The sequence below is a fragment of the Marmota marmota genome, unplaced genomic scaffold (assembly GCF_001458135.2).
Source record: "Marmota marmota marmota unplaced genomic scaffold, marMar, whole genome shotgun sequence".
NCBI lineage: Eukaryota > Metazoa > Chordata > Mammalia > Rodentia > Sciuridae > Marmota > Marmota marmota.
The window spans coordinates 3,268,422-3,282,452 of NW_026000051.1; the positions used below are offsets into that span (position 1 = coordinate 3,268,422).

Genomic DNA, 14,031 nt, shown 5'->3' on the forward strand with positions numbered 1-14,031 from the left:
AATTTGCTGGTCACAGTGGCACATGCCTGTAATTCCAGTGACTCAGGAGGCTGAGGCAGGAGAAACAAAAGTTCAAAGCCAGTCTCAGCAACTTAGTGAGGCCCTAAGCAAATTAGCAAGACTCTGTCTCTCAAAATAAAAAATAAAAAGTGGACACAGCTCAGTGGTAAATTTCCCTGGGTTCATCCTAGTGCCAAAAAGAAAAAGAAAAAAAAATTGAATCGTAGGATACTAATTTAGTGTCAGAATTGTTATTTATTTAGGGACTGGGGTTGTGGCTCAGCGGTAGAGCGCTCGCCTAGCACGTGCGAGGCGCTGGGTTAGATCCTCAGCACCACATATAAATAAATAAATAAATAAATAAATAAATAAATAAATAAATAAAAGAAAGGTATTGTGTCCAACTACAAATAAAAAAAAATTAAAAAAAAAAAAGAATTGTTATTTATTTATATTTTCTTATGGTATTAGGAATGGAACTCAGGTCTCACACATGCTAGGCATAGTGCTATACCACAGAGTCACATCCCCAGCCTAGAACTGTCATTGGGACCTATTTGGTGCCAGAACAACATAAGTCACTGCCCTCCTTTTCCTTCTAAGTCACAGTGTGGTACTATCACTGGTCCAGAGGACTACTATGAAATGAAATGCCAGCGCCAGGGCTCAGCGGTGGAGCCCCTAACCACAGCACACCAAATAGCCTGAAATTGGCAAAGCCCTTGGTGGTGGTAAATGCATGGATTTCTTGATTAGAACCACCCTACCAAAGACCCCATGTCTCATAAATCAACCAAGAATGTGCCCATAACCATTTTAGAGGTTCCAAACCTTAGGCTGAGTCACTCAGCTCGAGTATAGATCTCGTCTTAGTTGTGTAAGCGTGACTGTGAACCTTCATTCAGGGGTATGGAGAGAAAAGGTGCAATAAACACGTCCCTGTAATATCAACATACACTGAGTAAGAAGTAACTTTATAATCATTATGGTCAATATGCAAGAACGTTTTTTTATGGTGTCTGAAATGTTCAAGAATCTGGCATATGGCCTTAAAATTTTTCTTTTATTTACTGATACATAAAAACAAATTTGTACATGTAAATGGGCTACATGTTATGTTTCAATTCATGTGTACTGGAATTGAAGTTTAAAGTTTAATGCCAGCTGATACTAAACTTATTTTTTATTATTTATTTGTTTGTTTATCTATTTTTGCAGTGCTAGGAATCAAACCCAGGGTCTATCCCTAGCCTCAGGGTCTTGTTAAATTGCTGAGGCTAGACTTGAACTTGTGATCCTCTTGCCTCAGCCTCCTGAGTTACTGGAATTACAAGCATATACCACTACATGTGGCTTATCTTCTTTTTTAATATTTATTTTTTAGTTGTAGTTAGACACAATACCTTGATTTTATTTATTTATATGTGGTGCTGAGGATTGAACCCAGGGCCTTGCACGTACCAGACAAGTGCTCTACCGTTGAGCCACATAACTCCCTGGCTTATCTTTAATATTTGCTTTTAAATGTATCATTCATTGCTGGCAAAGTGGTCCAATCACTTTGAAGAGAGTTTAGCAGTTTCTTACAAAGCTGTACATAAGCTGAACACAGTCTTACCATTGGACCCAACAACTGGATGAATTGAAAACTCACATTTATACAAAACCCCACATGTGAATATCTAAAGCAGTTTGGTTTATAATTGCCAATAAATGGAAGCAGAGCTGGAGGTGTAGATTAGTGTTAGAGCATTGCTCTAGCACACACAGCCCTGAGATTCATTTCCAGCAGTGTGTGTGTGGGGGGGGGGGCACGTGTGTGTGCATGCTGGACATGGTGGTGCAAGCCTGTAATCCCAGAGACTCAGGAGGCTGAAGCAGAAGGATGGCAAGTTTGAAGCCAACCTCCACAATTTAGCAAGACCTTGTCTCAAAACAAAAAATAAAAAGGGCTGGGGATGTAGTTAAGTTGTTAAGCCCCACTGGGTTCAATCTTTAGTACCAAAAAATAGAGGAGGAGAAGGAGTTTGGGGGAGGGAGAGAAGGAAGCAAATTGAAAAGTTGAATAGATAAACTGTGGCACTTCCATCCAATAAAATATCATCTATCAATAAAAAGTAATGAGTAAGTCACACAAAGAATGGAGGAAACTTAAATTCATATCCTTTAATGAAAGAAGCCAATCTGAAAAGGCTACATACTGTATGATTTCAACTATATGAAATTCTGGAAGGTAAAACTATAGAGACAAATTCCTACTGTAATAATGATACATGCCTATGCTTCAGTCAAAACCCATAGAATGGGGCTGGAGTCATAGCTCAGTGGTAGAGTTCTTATCTAGCATTGTGAGGCACTGGGTTCGATCCTCAGTACCATATACAAATAAATAAATAAACGTATTGTCTTCATCTACAACTAAACAACAACAAAAACATAAAATGTACTCAAAGAGAGAACTCTTGTGTAGACTACAGAACCTTGGTTGATAACAATGTATCATTTTTGTTTACCAAGTATAACAATGTAGCACACCACTGCAAGATGTTAACAATTAAAAAAAAAATACAGGTTTAGAAGAGGTCTGTGTCAAATTCCTCAATTTTCAAATTAAAACTGCTTTAGGGCTGGGGCTGTAGCTCAATGGTAAAGCACCTGCCTCGCATGTGTGAGGCACTGGGTACGATTCTCCGGCACCACATAAAAATACTGTATTTTTTTACAACTTAAAAAAAAAAACCTGCTTTGGCCAGGTGGTGGCGCATGCCTGTAATCTCAGCAGCTCAGGAGCCTGAGGCAGGAGGATGCAAGTTCGAAGCCAGCACTCAGCAATTTAGTGAGGTCCTAAGCAACTTAATGAGACCCTGCCTCAAATTTAAAAAATACAAAGAACCGGAGACTTAACTCAGTGGTAATTTCCCTGGGTACTAAAGAGAGAGGTTGCGGGAGAGAGGGAGAGAGAGAAAGTAAATGAAAGTAAGAGCTGGAGTTGTGGCAGAGCGCTTGCCTGGCACGTGTGAGGCGCTGGGTTCAATCCTCAGCGCCACATAAAATTCATAAACACACACATACATAGATGAATGTATTTTTTAAAAAAAACTGGATTAAATTGTTTCTAACGTGATTTCCAGCTCTGGGCCTGAGAGTTCCCTTGCATAAAACGACGCTGAGGTCTGGCTGGTGCCGACTCAAGAACGCGGCTCTCGATCCAACCCCGGGTCGGGGAAAGACCCAGAAGGCCGCGCTCCCCACCACTGAGCCCACCAGTGCCCAAGCGCTCCCCTCGCGGACGCACCTCGGCCACGCCCCACTAGTTCTCCGATTGGACGATTCGGCGGGGGTGTGGCCGGAAGGCATGGGTCTGATTGGCAGGGGCGTGGCCGACGGCACGCGGCGGAACATGGCGGAGCGCGCGAGGAAGCGGCCCTGCGGCCCGGTAGGTACTGGTAGGCGGGGGTCCTGCCAGCCCCCGGCGCTCGGGGCGTGAGAACGACCCACGTGGGGGCTGGTGGCGGGTCCCGCCAGCGCCTCCCGCTCCCTGCTCCTCGAGGGAGGTGTTGCATGCCGGGGGACGCGTGTGCCCCCGCCCGGATGCGATTAGGAGGTGGGAGTCCGGGCCGAGGCCAGCGCTGGGACTCGGCGGGCAGCCAAGGCCGACGAGTCCCTGTGGTTCTGCGGCGGGGGCTGCATTCCAGAGGTGGAACCCGCCCTCACCCTGAGCCTTTTCTTGCCTTGTCTTCTGATTCCCATGGCGGCTATGGCCGGTCCTGCCCCTGAGCCGAACTCATTCAACAGTTTAATGCTTATCATGGCCTGATCTCAGGCATTGTGGGTACAGGGGGTCCCTGCCCTCCTGAGGCGTTTTCTGTGGTAGAGGGACAGGTTGGCTGTGGAGCCCTATGTGTGCTCCCTTCGCAGATGTGACCATTCAGCCTCTCTCTCTTAATCCTCCTCCCACTCCTACTCCAGGGTGAACATGGCCAAAGGGTGGAGTGGCGAAAATGGAAGCAACAGAGTAAGTACCGGCTGGGCCTGGTGTGGGAAAGAGTGACTGTTCTCCTGGCCATTCCAGGAGAACAAAGCCAGCCTTGGCCAGACACAGGGAAGGACACAAATTTATCCCCTCTGGGTCTCACAGCACCCAAGGGTAGTAGGCTCTGGCTGCTTGCTCAGCAATACCCCAGCACTCAAGCTGTCCTAATGAGAGGTAATGATCCCTCTGACTGCTCCAAGTCACTCTCTCCCCACACCAATCAGGATGTTCTCTTATTCAGAGAAAGAGGAGAAAAAGAAGTGGAAGGACATGAAATTGACAAAAAAACTGGAGAAGCAACGGGCACAAGAGGAGCAGACAAAGCGACAGAAGGAGGAGGAGGAGGCAGCTGCCCAGAGGGAAAACCAAGGTGTGTGGCTGAGTCCTGGGGAGGGGCACAGGATATGGCTTCAGCAGATGTCCTGCAGGCAGAGCAGAGAATGTCATATCTGGAAGAGTCTCAAGTGACCATTGGGTCCAAATGTCCTGATAGAAACTGAGGCCCAGAGAAGAGGAGGGACTCTCTTTACTGAGTCCTAACCTCCTACTTAAGTAGATTTCAAGCATCATGTCCCTTAACTGTTGTTCTCCAGAACCTTGACATTTTCTTCCTTCCCTGCCTTGCTTTTCTTCTTTCTTCTTTTTCTTTCTACTGGGGATGGAATCCAGGCCCTCACACATGCTGAACTACATCCCCAGACTAAAATTTCATGGTATTAATGATTGTTGTTGTTGTTTTTACTTTCTTATTGAGCTTTCTGAATGCTTCAATTTCATTTTCATTTAATTTTTATTTCACAATGAAGTTGTTTCTTTGTCTTCCCATTATAAATAATGCATGCTTAACAACACCCTCTTCTGCTGCCTAGGACGGCCCTACACTTTGAGCGTGGCCCTGCCAGGCTCTATCCTGGACAATGCCCAGTCACCTGAGCTTCGTACCTACTTGGCTGGCCAGATTGCCAGAGCCTGTGCCATCTTCTGTGTGGATGAGATTGTGGTGTTCGATGAGGAGGGTCACGATGCCAAGTGAGAGGCCATCCCAAGGGCCTGGGAGCTCAGGGAGGAGGAAGGGGCTGCCAGGGTTGGCTGTGACTTCACTCTTTCCACCTGCCCAACTCTTCCAGAGTCTAAAATGCTGCAGTATAATCCTTAGTGGGTCCACTGGCCAGGCATGGGCAATGACCACAGAGGTCACATTAGTTGGGAGGAGCTCTAGAATGAGACTGTTGTTTGCTTTTGTTTGTGTGGTTGGTTTTTGTGCTGGATTTTGAATTCAGGGCATATACTCTATCACCGAGCTATATCCGAAGCCAGAAATTGGATTTTGAGTCATGTCTTTCTCTCCAGGACTGTGGAAGGAGAGTTTAAGGGAGTCGGCAAGAAGGGGCAGGCATGTGTACAGCTGGCCCGTATCCTGCAGTACCTGGAGTGTCCACAGTAAGCAGTGACTTCCTTGGTCATGGGTGGGGTGGGGGGGTGTATGGGATCAACATGCAGGTGAGCTAGGAGGTGGCTTCCCCTGGGAATTTACTGAGATCTGCATTCTTTACTAGGTACCTGAGAAAGGCATTCTTCCCCAAGCACCAGGATCTACAGTTTGCAGGTAAGCCTGGTAGGCCTGATCCCTCTTCCCATAGATCACCCCTCAGACACGAGAAAAGCATCCAGTCCCCTACCAGGTATTCAGGGGAAGGCAGGCCCAGGAGGGCAATTTCATGCCTAATGTCAAGTTGTAGGTCTGTGGCAGAGCTGCGACTTAAACCAGGGTCCTGGCCTTATCCTTGCATGCACTTCCCAGACTCCTCCTGCCACCCCCTCCAGGGCTCCTGAACCCCTTGGACAGCCCTCACCACATGCGCCAGGATGAGGAATCCGAGTTCCGAGAAGGCATCGTGGTAGACAGGCCCACCCGACCAGGCCATGGCTCTTTTGTTAACTGTGGAATGAAGAAGGTAAGAACTCGGGGGGGGGGTGAGCTGTGATGTACTTCAGGGACACACGCCAGCTATGGAGGGTAGGCAGGGCATGTAGGTGGGGTGACCTGACTATAAAGCCCCATTGATGCATATTTGGGCCAGGGAAGAGCCCAAAACAAGACTTAAGAGATAAGCAGGAGCAAATGTACTATTTTTTACGTATTTATTTTTAGTGCTGAGGATTGGACCCAAGCCTGCTAAACATGTGCCCTACCACTGAGCTGCACCCCAGCTTTACTGTTTTTTTAAAAGCAGATCAAAAATAAGTCAGAGGGGGCTGGGGTTGTGGCTCAGTAGTAGAGCGCTCGCCTAGCAGAGGTGAGGATTGTGTTTGATCCTCAGCACCACATGAAGATAAATAAATAAAGGTATTGTGTCCATCTACAGCTAAAAAAATATTTAAAAAAACAAAAACAAATCAGAACCCTGTAATAACAAACTGAAAACCACTCAGACTCCAGTGTGACACAGAGCCAAGCTTGGGAGTAGAACACTAATTTACTTCCTGTTCACTCAAGTCCCCTGGAGTCAGAGACAGAAACAGTGAAGTGTGTGGGATTCCCCCACCCCAAAAAAAGAACAGACCAGACATGAATGGCTAAAAGCAGACCAGGATGACACAAACAAAAGGGAAAAGCATGAGAAACTCTCAGAATGATAAGAGAGTGCCCACCAAGGGTGATAAATTCCAAATTGGGGCAGAACACAAATAATTGTCACTCATCACAGCTAACGTTTAACCATTTACTTCATGACAGAGCTTGAGAAGTTTAAGAATAGCTGTTGTTTGTGGAAGGGTTTTCAGTTTGACAGATGTGGAAACTGAGGTTCAGGGGCTAAGTGACCTGCTCAAATTACTATAGCCAGTAATTAGCAAAATGATCAAAATGTGGAAAACTGGGATTTCATCTATTGGGGAAAACTCCCTGTGTGTGCTAAGCCCCCAGCCTTCATTTGTGACCAGTATCTTGTGATAGTACTATGAACAGGTCTAGCCCATTCCAAAGCAGGAGGATTGTAAGTTGACCCGAACCCCTTGGGTCCCATACCAGCCCTGCCGTTCCCCCAGCAGGGTCTCAGAGGGCAATGCCTCCTACTGGTTGTGGTGGGAAACAGCATCCATTTCTTCTGGCCTCTCCCCAGGAGGTGAAGATTGACAAGAACCTGGAGCCTGGACTTCGAGTGACTGTGAGACTGAACCAGAAGCAGCTCCCAGGTATCTGGAAGCTTCCTTAACTTTTATGGTGGCCTAGCCAGCCCCACGTCTCCAAATCTCCCTCTACCTCCCTTCCCCTTGGCTCATTGTCACAGCTTCTCTATTTCCCTTCCAGAATGTAAGACCTACCGGGGAACAGTTGTGTCATCACAGGACCCTCGCACCAAAGCCGGTCTCTACTGGGGCTACACAGTCCGGCTAGCCTCCTGCCTCAGTAAGGACAGAGCTTCTCTCTCTGAATGTCCAGCCAGCCCTCTGTCTGGGAGGTGGCAGAGAGCCTTCCTTGACCCACAAGTCAAAACACAGTCCTTGCCCTACCATACTGAGTGTGTCCTGGGCAACTATCTTTTCTGTTAGCTTGGTCTCCTTGAATGCACTGCCTAGAATGTTCTTGAAGACTTCTGAGGAAAAGTATCAGAGTTGACTGATGATGTCTCAGATAGGGACAATAGGATCAAAGTTCTCCATGTTCTTAGAGCTGCTTCCTGCCCACCTTGTTTTTTCCCCAACTAATTGCAGGCTTGGTCTCCACTGTGCCCAGTTCTGACTTCTCAAGAGTAGTGGAGGGCCCCCTTACCTGAGCCCCAGCTCCGCCCTACCCCTTCAATGTAATGAACACACAGCCAAGAGCAAGACTCCCACTGAGTTGGCCTCACCCCCAGGTGCTGTGTTTTCTGAGGCGCCCTTTCAGGACGGGTATGACCTGACCATTGGGACATCAGAGCGTGGCTCAGATGTGGCCTCTGCCCAGCTGCCCAGCTTCAGGTGGGTGCTGCCTGTGGCAGGGGACAGGGGACAGAGGCCAGGGGAAGAAAGAGGCAGGTACCTGCCTGGTGGGGCCAAGCTGCCTAGGCTGGGCCCCTGCTGTACTCTGGGACTGTGTTCCGTGGGGCCTTGGTGAATAGTTACTGATTTCCCCCTCTGGGTGACAGGCACGCAGTGGTAGTGTTTGGGGGCCTCCAAGGGCTAGAAGCTGGAGTGGATGCTGACCCCAACCTGGAGGTGACCGAACCCAGTGTTCTCTTCGACCTGTATGTCAACACATGCCCTAACCAGGGCAGTCGCACCATTCGCACTGAGGTGAGCCCACCTGTGTTGACCTCCAGCCAGCAGCTGGGGCCTCAGATCTGTCCAAGGTAGTTAGCAGCTGGCCTGGTAGCCCATCCTGGCCAACGTGCCTTCACTGGAAAGGGACTCCTCACCCCTCACTAACACAAACTGTGGCAGGGAGATGAGTGCAGTGCAGGAGGGGTGCTGAATCCTGGGTGCCAGTGTTAGTCCTGTGCTCCCAGTGGGGACCCAGGCAACCTGTGCATCCCTGTGTGGGCTTCTGTTTCTATTACTGTATACTTAGTGTTCCTCAGTGGCTCCGGCTCTGCCACCTCCTCTCCTGTGACCTCAATGGGTATGGCTGCTGTCCCTGCATCCCTGTCCACTAGAAAGCATTGTGCCATTAGAGCTGAAAGCCTCAGTGTGCTCACCTCTCGCACAGAATGCTGTCTTCGTGACAGAGGCTGTACTGCCTGTCAGTCTCAGTGGGGTGGTAGCTTCACAGATGGACAGCCCTGTCTCCCTGTCCCTGAGGCCCGCCCTGCCCAAGTGCTTGAGCCTGCCAGCCATACCCACAGCAGAAACCTGACCCCACCCCTGACACCCATTCAGGGAAGGTGGAGAACTCTGCTCACGGCATCACCTCCCCAGCCCAGGGAGGCTGGCATTAGTACTGTCATGCCCAATTTAGAGAGTACACAAGAGCAGGGCGTGCTGCCTGCCACAAGGCAGATCTCAGGATGAACCTGGCTGGCCCTTAACCTCCCAGGGCCCACTAAGAGCAGTCAGCTCATGGGGCGGGACCTGGGGTGGTCAGGTAGGAGCTGGCACCCCCCTGCCTCCCCGGCCCCAGTCTGGCATTCTCTTCTCTTCCAGGAAGCCATACTCATCTCTCTGGCAGCCCTGCAGCCCAGCCTCACCCAGGCAGGCACTTGGACCACCTAAAGTTTCCCATGAGTGTCGGATATGGGTGAAGCAGCTGTGAGAGGGGCTGCTGCAGGCCATCAGGACAGCCACAGCCAAGACTTCTCTCCAAAAATAACCTTCTTTAATGCAATCCAGGCCGTAGGCCTAGGCCCCCAGTCTCTAGGCTGCTGCCCTCACTTGCTACCAGCGGTAATGGCCTTAAGGTTTCCTGCTCGTGCCAGGATGTTTGGCACAAAGAGCAGCCCTGAGGCCCGCTCAATGCTCTCAATGGGTACCAGGAAGCGCTCCAGGGGAATGGCCTCATCCACGGGTGCGTTCGGCATCACGTAGGAGCGGAGCTCGATTTGTCCACCCGCTGACTCCAGGATCAGCACCTTGAAGAAGTGTGTGGGCACTGCCACGTGATTCTTGCCAATTACCTGGTACTTTACATAGGACTTCCCGTCAGCCTCCGTCCTGTGGGCAGACCCAGGTGTACATGACCAAGGGCCCTGGATGGACCCAAGGATGCTTCCTCCAGGAAGCCTTCCCTTGTCTGACCTCCACCTTCTGCCCCCCACCAGATCACCCCCTCATTGTGAGGCTTCTGTGCCCTGCCCGGCTCCTCCTTGAGGCTGGAACCCACAGGAGTCAGGCGGAGTGGGTGGCAATAAATGCTGCTGAAAGAATCAGTCCTCTCATCTTCAGTTCACTAGCATGGACACATTCTGGCTGCCTGTCTGTCCTGTAGCAGTGCACCAAGAGGGCAAAGGCCAAGGCAGCGGAAACCCCAGTGCCAGCATGAGATACATGTAGGTGTGGGGACACTGGATGGGCGACTGGCTTCTCAGCAGTGTTGCCTCCATTTCACCATTCTGTGCCCTCAACGACAATGAGATCACATGTTGTAATCCCATTTTATAAGGAAAGACATTGAGGTCACTGACCCATGGCACTAGGGACTAGATGTAAGGCCTGGATTCCATCCCATGTTTGTGGACTTGAGAGGCAACTGCTTAGCTGTGACCTACTGCCTCACCTGGCCTTGTCCTCGGTGCACCAGAAACATCACTGGGCCTGACCACAGGAGCTTAGCCCTAATACCCTGGGAGACAGAGGTGCAGAGGGACTGGAGTGAAAGCCCAGATCAGGCAGATTGGAGGGCAGGGAAGGGTCACTCCAAGCTGAGCAGAGACAGAAAGCAAGAGCCTGGTGCGAGAACAGTGAGGGCTTCCATCCCTGCAGAACATGAGGCAGGAGGTGTCAGGAGAGCAGCAAGGGGAGGTTCAGGGCCTTGTGACCACAGAGAGCTGGTCTAAGGAGGGCATCCAAAGGATTCGCTGCAGAGGAGGAATGAGGGCCCAAGGCAGAAACAGATGAGTGATGACTTTTGGGACCTCACCTGGGCAGGAAGAGCGGCCCTGTGCAGACATAGACGTTTTGGTAGGTGCGGGCCAAGCTGCGGCTATACTTCTCCAGGTTGTTCCAGGTATTCTGGTTGAGGTGGGGCACCTGGTGGAAGAAGTGAACCAGAGTGGGATCATGCCTGGGACCCTTTCCCCCCTGCCACAGAGCTGCTCTGAGCCCAGGGGTGGGGTGGGAGGCATGCAGGCAGAGGAAACAAGCTCAAGGAAGGAATAGAGGTCATGTGGCTACAAGGTGGACAGAGCCTGGGCAGGGTTGACAAGGATCCCTCCTGCACCCCCACTCTCACAAATAATTTTCCAGCTCAAAGAGCTACACAAAGAAAGGAGAACTTCTCCCCCTTTGAGGACACTGAGAGCCATTTGAGCTCTCCAGGGTCTCAGGAGAGCCCTCCATTTCACCATTCTGTGCCCTCAACGACAGTGAGATCACAGGACAAGGTCTAGGAAAAATGGATAGAGGATTGTGCATGGGAAAGAAGCTGGGTGGGAGGCTTGTGTTCATGGGTTTCACGCAGAGCCCATCTGTCTCCATCCTGGGTGCCAGGCTCTGCTGGGAAACCAGCCAGAGGTAGAGCAGCTGGTCTAGGATGTAGTGAGTGGCAGTGACACCCTGCCTGCCTGCCTGCCCACTTGCTAGTAGTGTTCCTGGTAACTGCTCACAGGCACACAGGGCTGAAGTCTCAGCTCCTCTAGACTGCCGCCTGGATTCTCCTCCTGCTGTGTGGACCACGAAGTTACTCCAACCTTCTGAGCCTGTTCCCTCAGTGTAGCCAATGATCAGTGGGCCATGAACAGTGCTGGGCGCTTTGACTCATCACTACTGCAAGGAGGTAAACAGAAGCTTTATCCCCATTTTATTTAACTTATTTTTTGGGAATGAAACCTGAGCTCTGCCACTAAGCTACACCCCAGATTTTTATTTTGAGGCAGGTCTCCACTAAGTTGCCCAGGCTGGACCCTGGCGATCGTCTTGCCTCAGCCTCCCCAGCTGCTGGAATTGTAAGAATGCGCCACCGTCCCGGGCTCATCCCCATTTTACAGAGAAAGAAACTGAAGAACAAGGAGGTGCCCAGGGCTCAGTTTTTTAAGTTCAAGCCCACGTCTGAAGGCACAGCCCATGCTCAGAGCCCCAGGGCTCCTCCCTCCCGCCCGGAGCGCTCTATACGCTTAGGACCTGGAGCGCGCATTGGGCAAACAGCCTCAGGCTCGGGGAGGTGAGACGCTGGCCCCGCGTTCCGCAGCCCGGTCTAGGGCATGAGCGCTACCTGGGGCGCGACGTTGCTCAGGTAGAAGGTGTCGTCCATGGCCTTCTGGCTCCATCGATGGTTGGCGGCAGCAGCCAGGTGGCCGCGGTCGAAGCCGCTGCCGCGGTAGTCGGCATTGGTAGCGCGATGATATGCATGCACCGAGTCATCCTCGCGGAAGTCGCACGAGCGGCGGTCGCCGTCGCCGCGGAGTCGCTCAGGCCGCAGCTGCTCGACCACCCAGAGCGCGCCGCGGGTGCGCGGGTCGTAGCAAAGCACGTACGATTCTCGGGTCTTGAGCTGCGCCACGCCGGGCAGCCCGTACTTGGCCAGCTCGCCGGGCCCGCGGCCCGCTGGTCCCCCGGGCAGAGCGGGCACGGCAGGCAGCTCGGCCGCCGCAGCCACGGGCAGCACGGGCAGCCGCCCCAGCAGCCCCGGCGTCGCCTGCGCGTCTGCCCGTCGCTGCCTCCAGTGCTCGGCGGCCGCACCCAGCCCCGCGCCCAGCGCCAGGGTCAGGCCGACCCGCAGCGCCATGGCTGAGCAGCTCCGCGAGGGGATGCGGCGCAGGCTGAGCGCACGCCGCGACCTCGGGCCTACCCACCCCCGGCGCTCTTAAAGGGGCATAGTCGCACCGCGGGGCCCACAGCAGGGCTGACGCAGGGTGGGGGTCGTGGAGGGTGGAATGTCCTTTCCCTCCGCTGGCAAACGCTTCCAAGGGCTTGGGACTCAGAACCAAAGGAAGTGGGACAGGCCCCAGGTGAGTGCCCGGCGCCCTTTCTTTGCCCTTTAAGTCTCAGGCCCAAGGTATGGCTCCGCCTTCACCCCTTGCACCACCGCCTCGGACCTTCCCCTCTGCGCCTGTGTAAGGCGCTCCGCGTCAGCGCCACCTGAGGCTCACGCGGGACTGTAAAGCGTTTTTATCACTTAATTTAATCCTCACAACTGCCCCAGGGGAGTTGGCGGAACCCGGACAGGACCCCAGGTCTGTCAGACTCCGAGACGGAGATCTCCTGATCAGTACACCACAAAACAACCAAGACTTCTAGATTGCCAACGATTTCCTTATTACCTGGCGTGAGGAGCAAGGACGCAGGCAGCAGAGGCCAGCTGCTGGATGAACGGAAACTTGGTACAGAGATTCCAGAAGGCAGCTTTCATAGTGTGTGTGAAAAGCTTCAAAAGAGTTCACATCTTTCAACCCACTTACAGGACTGAGCTGGGGAAATAAGCTGAGAACGCAAGGAGTTGAAACACATGCTCAGCGCAGTACGGCTTATGATAGAGGCTGCGATGGCAAATGTTAAAATAGGAACTGGTTAAGGGTATTTTTTTCTTTTTTGTACTTAGAATTTAGGCCGTTAAATATTTTAAAGTCATACAGTAACTTTCTCACCACCTAAGGTGAGGGAAGAACAATACACAAACACGATAAATCAAGAAAATAATAATTATGTGTAGAGAATCAGATGTAACTTTGTTACTATTACTGTCCTTGATGGAGTCTGCCTGCAAACGGGATATTCTGTCAAGGTATAGATAGGTAACAGTAGACATGCTTGAAAACCAGGTGTCTGCTGTCCTTGGGAGGGCCTACTTGTAAAGGAGAGGCTCCTTCAAGGTTTAGATAAGGTAACAGCGGACATGCTTGAAAACGAGGTGCCTGCTGTCCTTGGGAGGACTTGCCTGCAAACGGGATGTTCTGCCAAGTGGGCTAGGAGGGCGCTGAGAAAAATTTTATTATCTGTTCTTAACAAAGAGCAGAGCTCAACATACTCTGGGCCGAAAATAGATTAGCCATGAGAAGGGGTCACTTCTGATTAGAAAGTAAAACTTCTGTATGCTATGTTTAATTATTGATGTTGGAAGGCTGCCTTCTTTGTTCACAATACTATAAAAAGATTGCTTGTACACAATAAAGGACTTTTTTTTCTGCTGCTGCTTTGCTTGCTCTGCTTCTTCTTTCTTTTCCCATGCTGACCTGCAAGTGAATTACTGCAACAGTATGAAATAAAAATTACATGCAATAAAAATCTACATGTTTCAGGTATTTTCTCTAGATTGCAGGATGGGGGCAGGGCATGTCTTATTACCTCCTTTTGAATTTCCAAGTTTTTTGTAACTTGTTAAAATATAATTGTATATATTGCAAGGTATAATGTGATTTTAATATATGTAT

The 14,031-nt window shown here is 50.8% G+C and overlaps 2 protein-coding genes across 2 annotated transcripts; one reads left to right on the forward strand and one right to left on the reverse strand.

The window, feature by feature from the left end:
- Positions 1 to 3,132: 3,132 nt before the first annotated feature.
- On the forward strand, positions 3,133 to 9,873 carry Spout1 (SPOUT domain containing methyltransferase 1). Its single transcript, XM_015497475.2, has 12 exons — positions 3,133 to 3,436; positions 3,970 to 4,015; positions 4,275 to 4,403; positions 4,903 to 5,062; positions 5,384 to 5,473; positions 5,590 to 5,639; positions 5,858 to 5,988; positions 7,156 to 7,228; positions 7,344 to 7,442; positions 7,891 to 7,993; positions 8,161 to 8,308; positions 9,155 to 9,873. The coding sequence occupies exons 1-12, from the start codon at positions 3,356 to 3,358 to the stop codon at positions 9,221 to 9,223; spliced, it is 1,179 nt and encodes a 392-aa protein (XP_015352961.1). The 5' UTR covers positions 3,133 to 3,355; the 3' UTR covers positions 9,224 to 9,873.
- Positions 9,310 to 12,694, reverse strand: Endog (endonuclease G). The gene is made up of 3 exons (XM_015497476.2): positions 11,877 to 12,694; positions 10,587 to 10,696; positions 9,310 to 9,661 (listed from the first exon to the last, which is right to left on the reverse strand). The coding sequence occupies exons 1-3, from the start codon at positions 12,387 to 12,389 to the stop codon at positions 9,379 to 9,381; spliced, it is 906 nt and encodes a 301-aa protein (XP_015352962.1). The 5' UTR covers positions 12,390 to 12,694; the 3' UTR covers positions 9,310 to 9,378.
- Between the last annotated feature and the right edge of the window lie 1,337 nt (positions 12,695 to 14,031).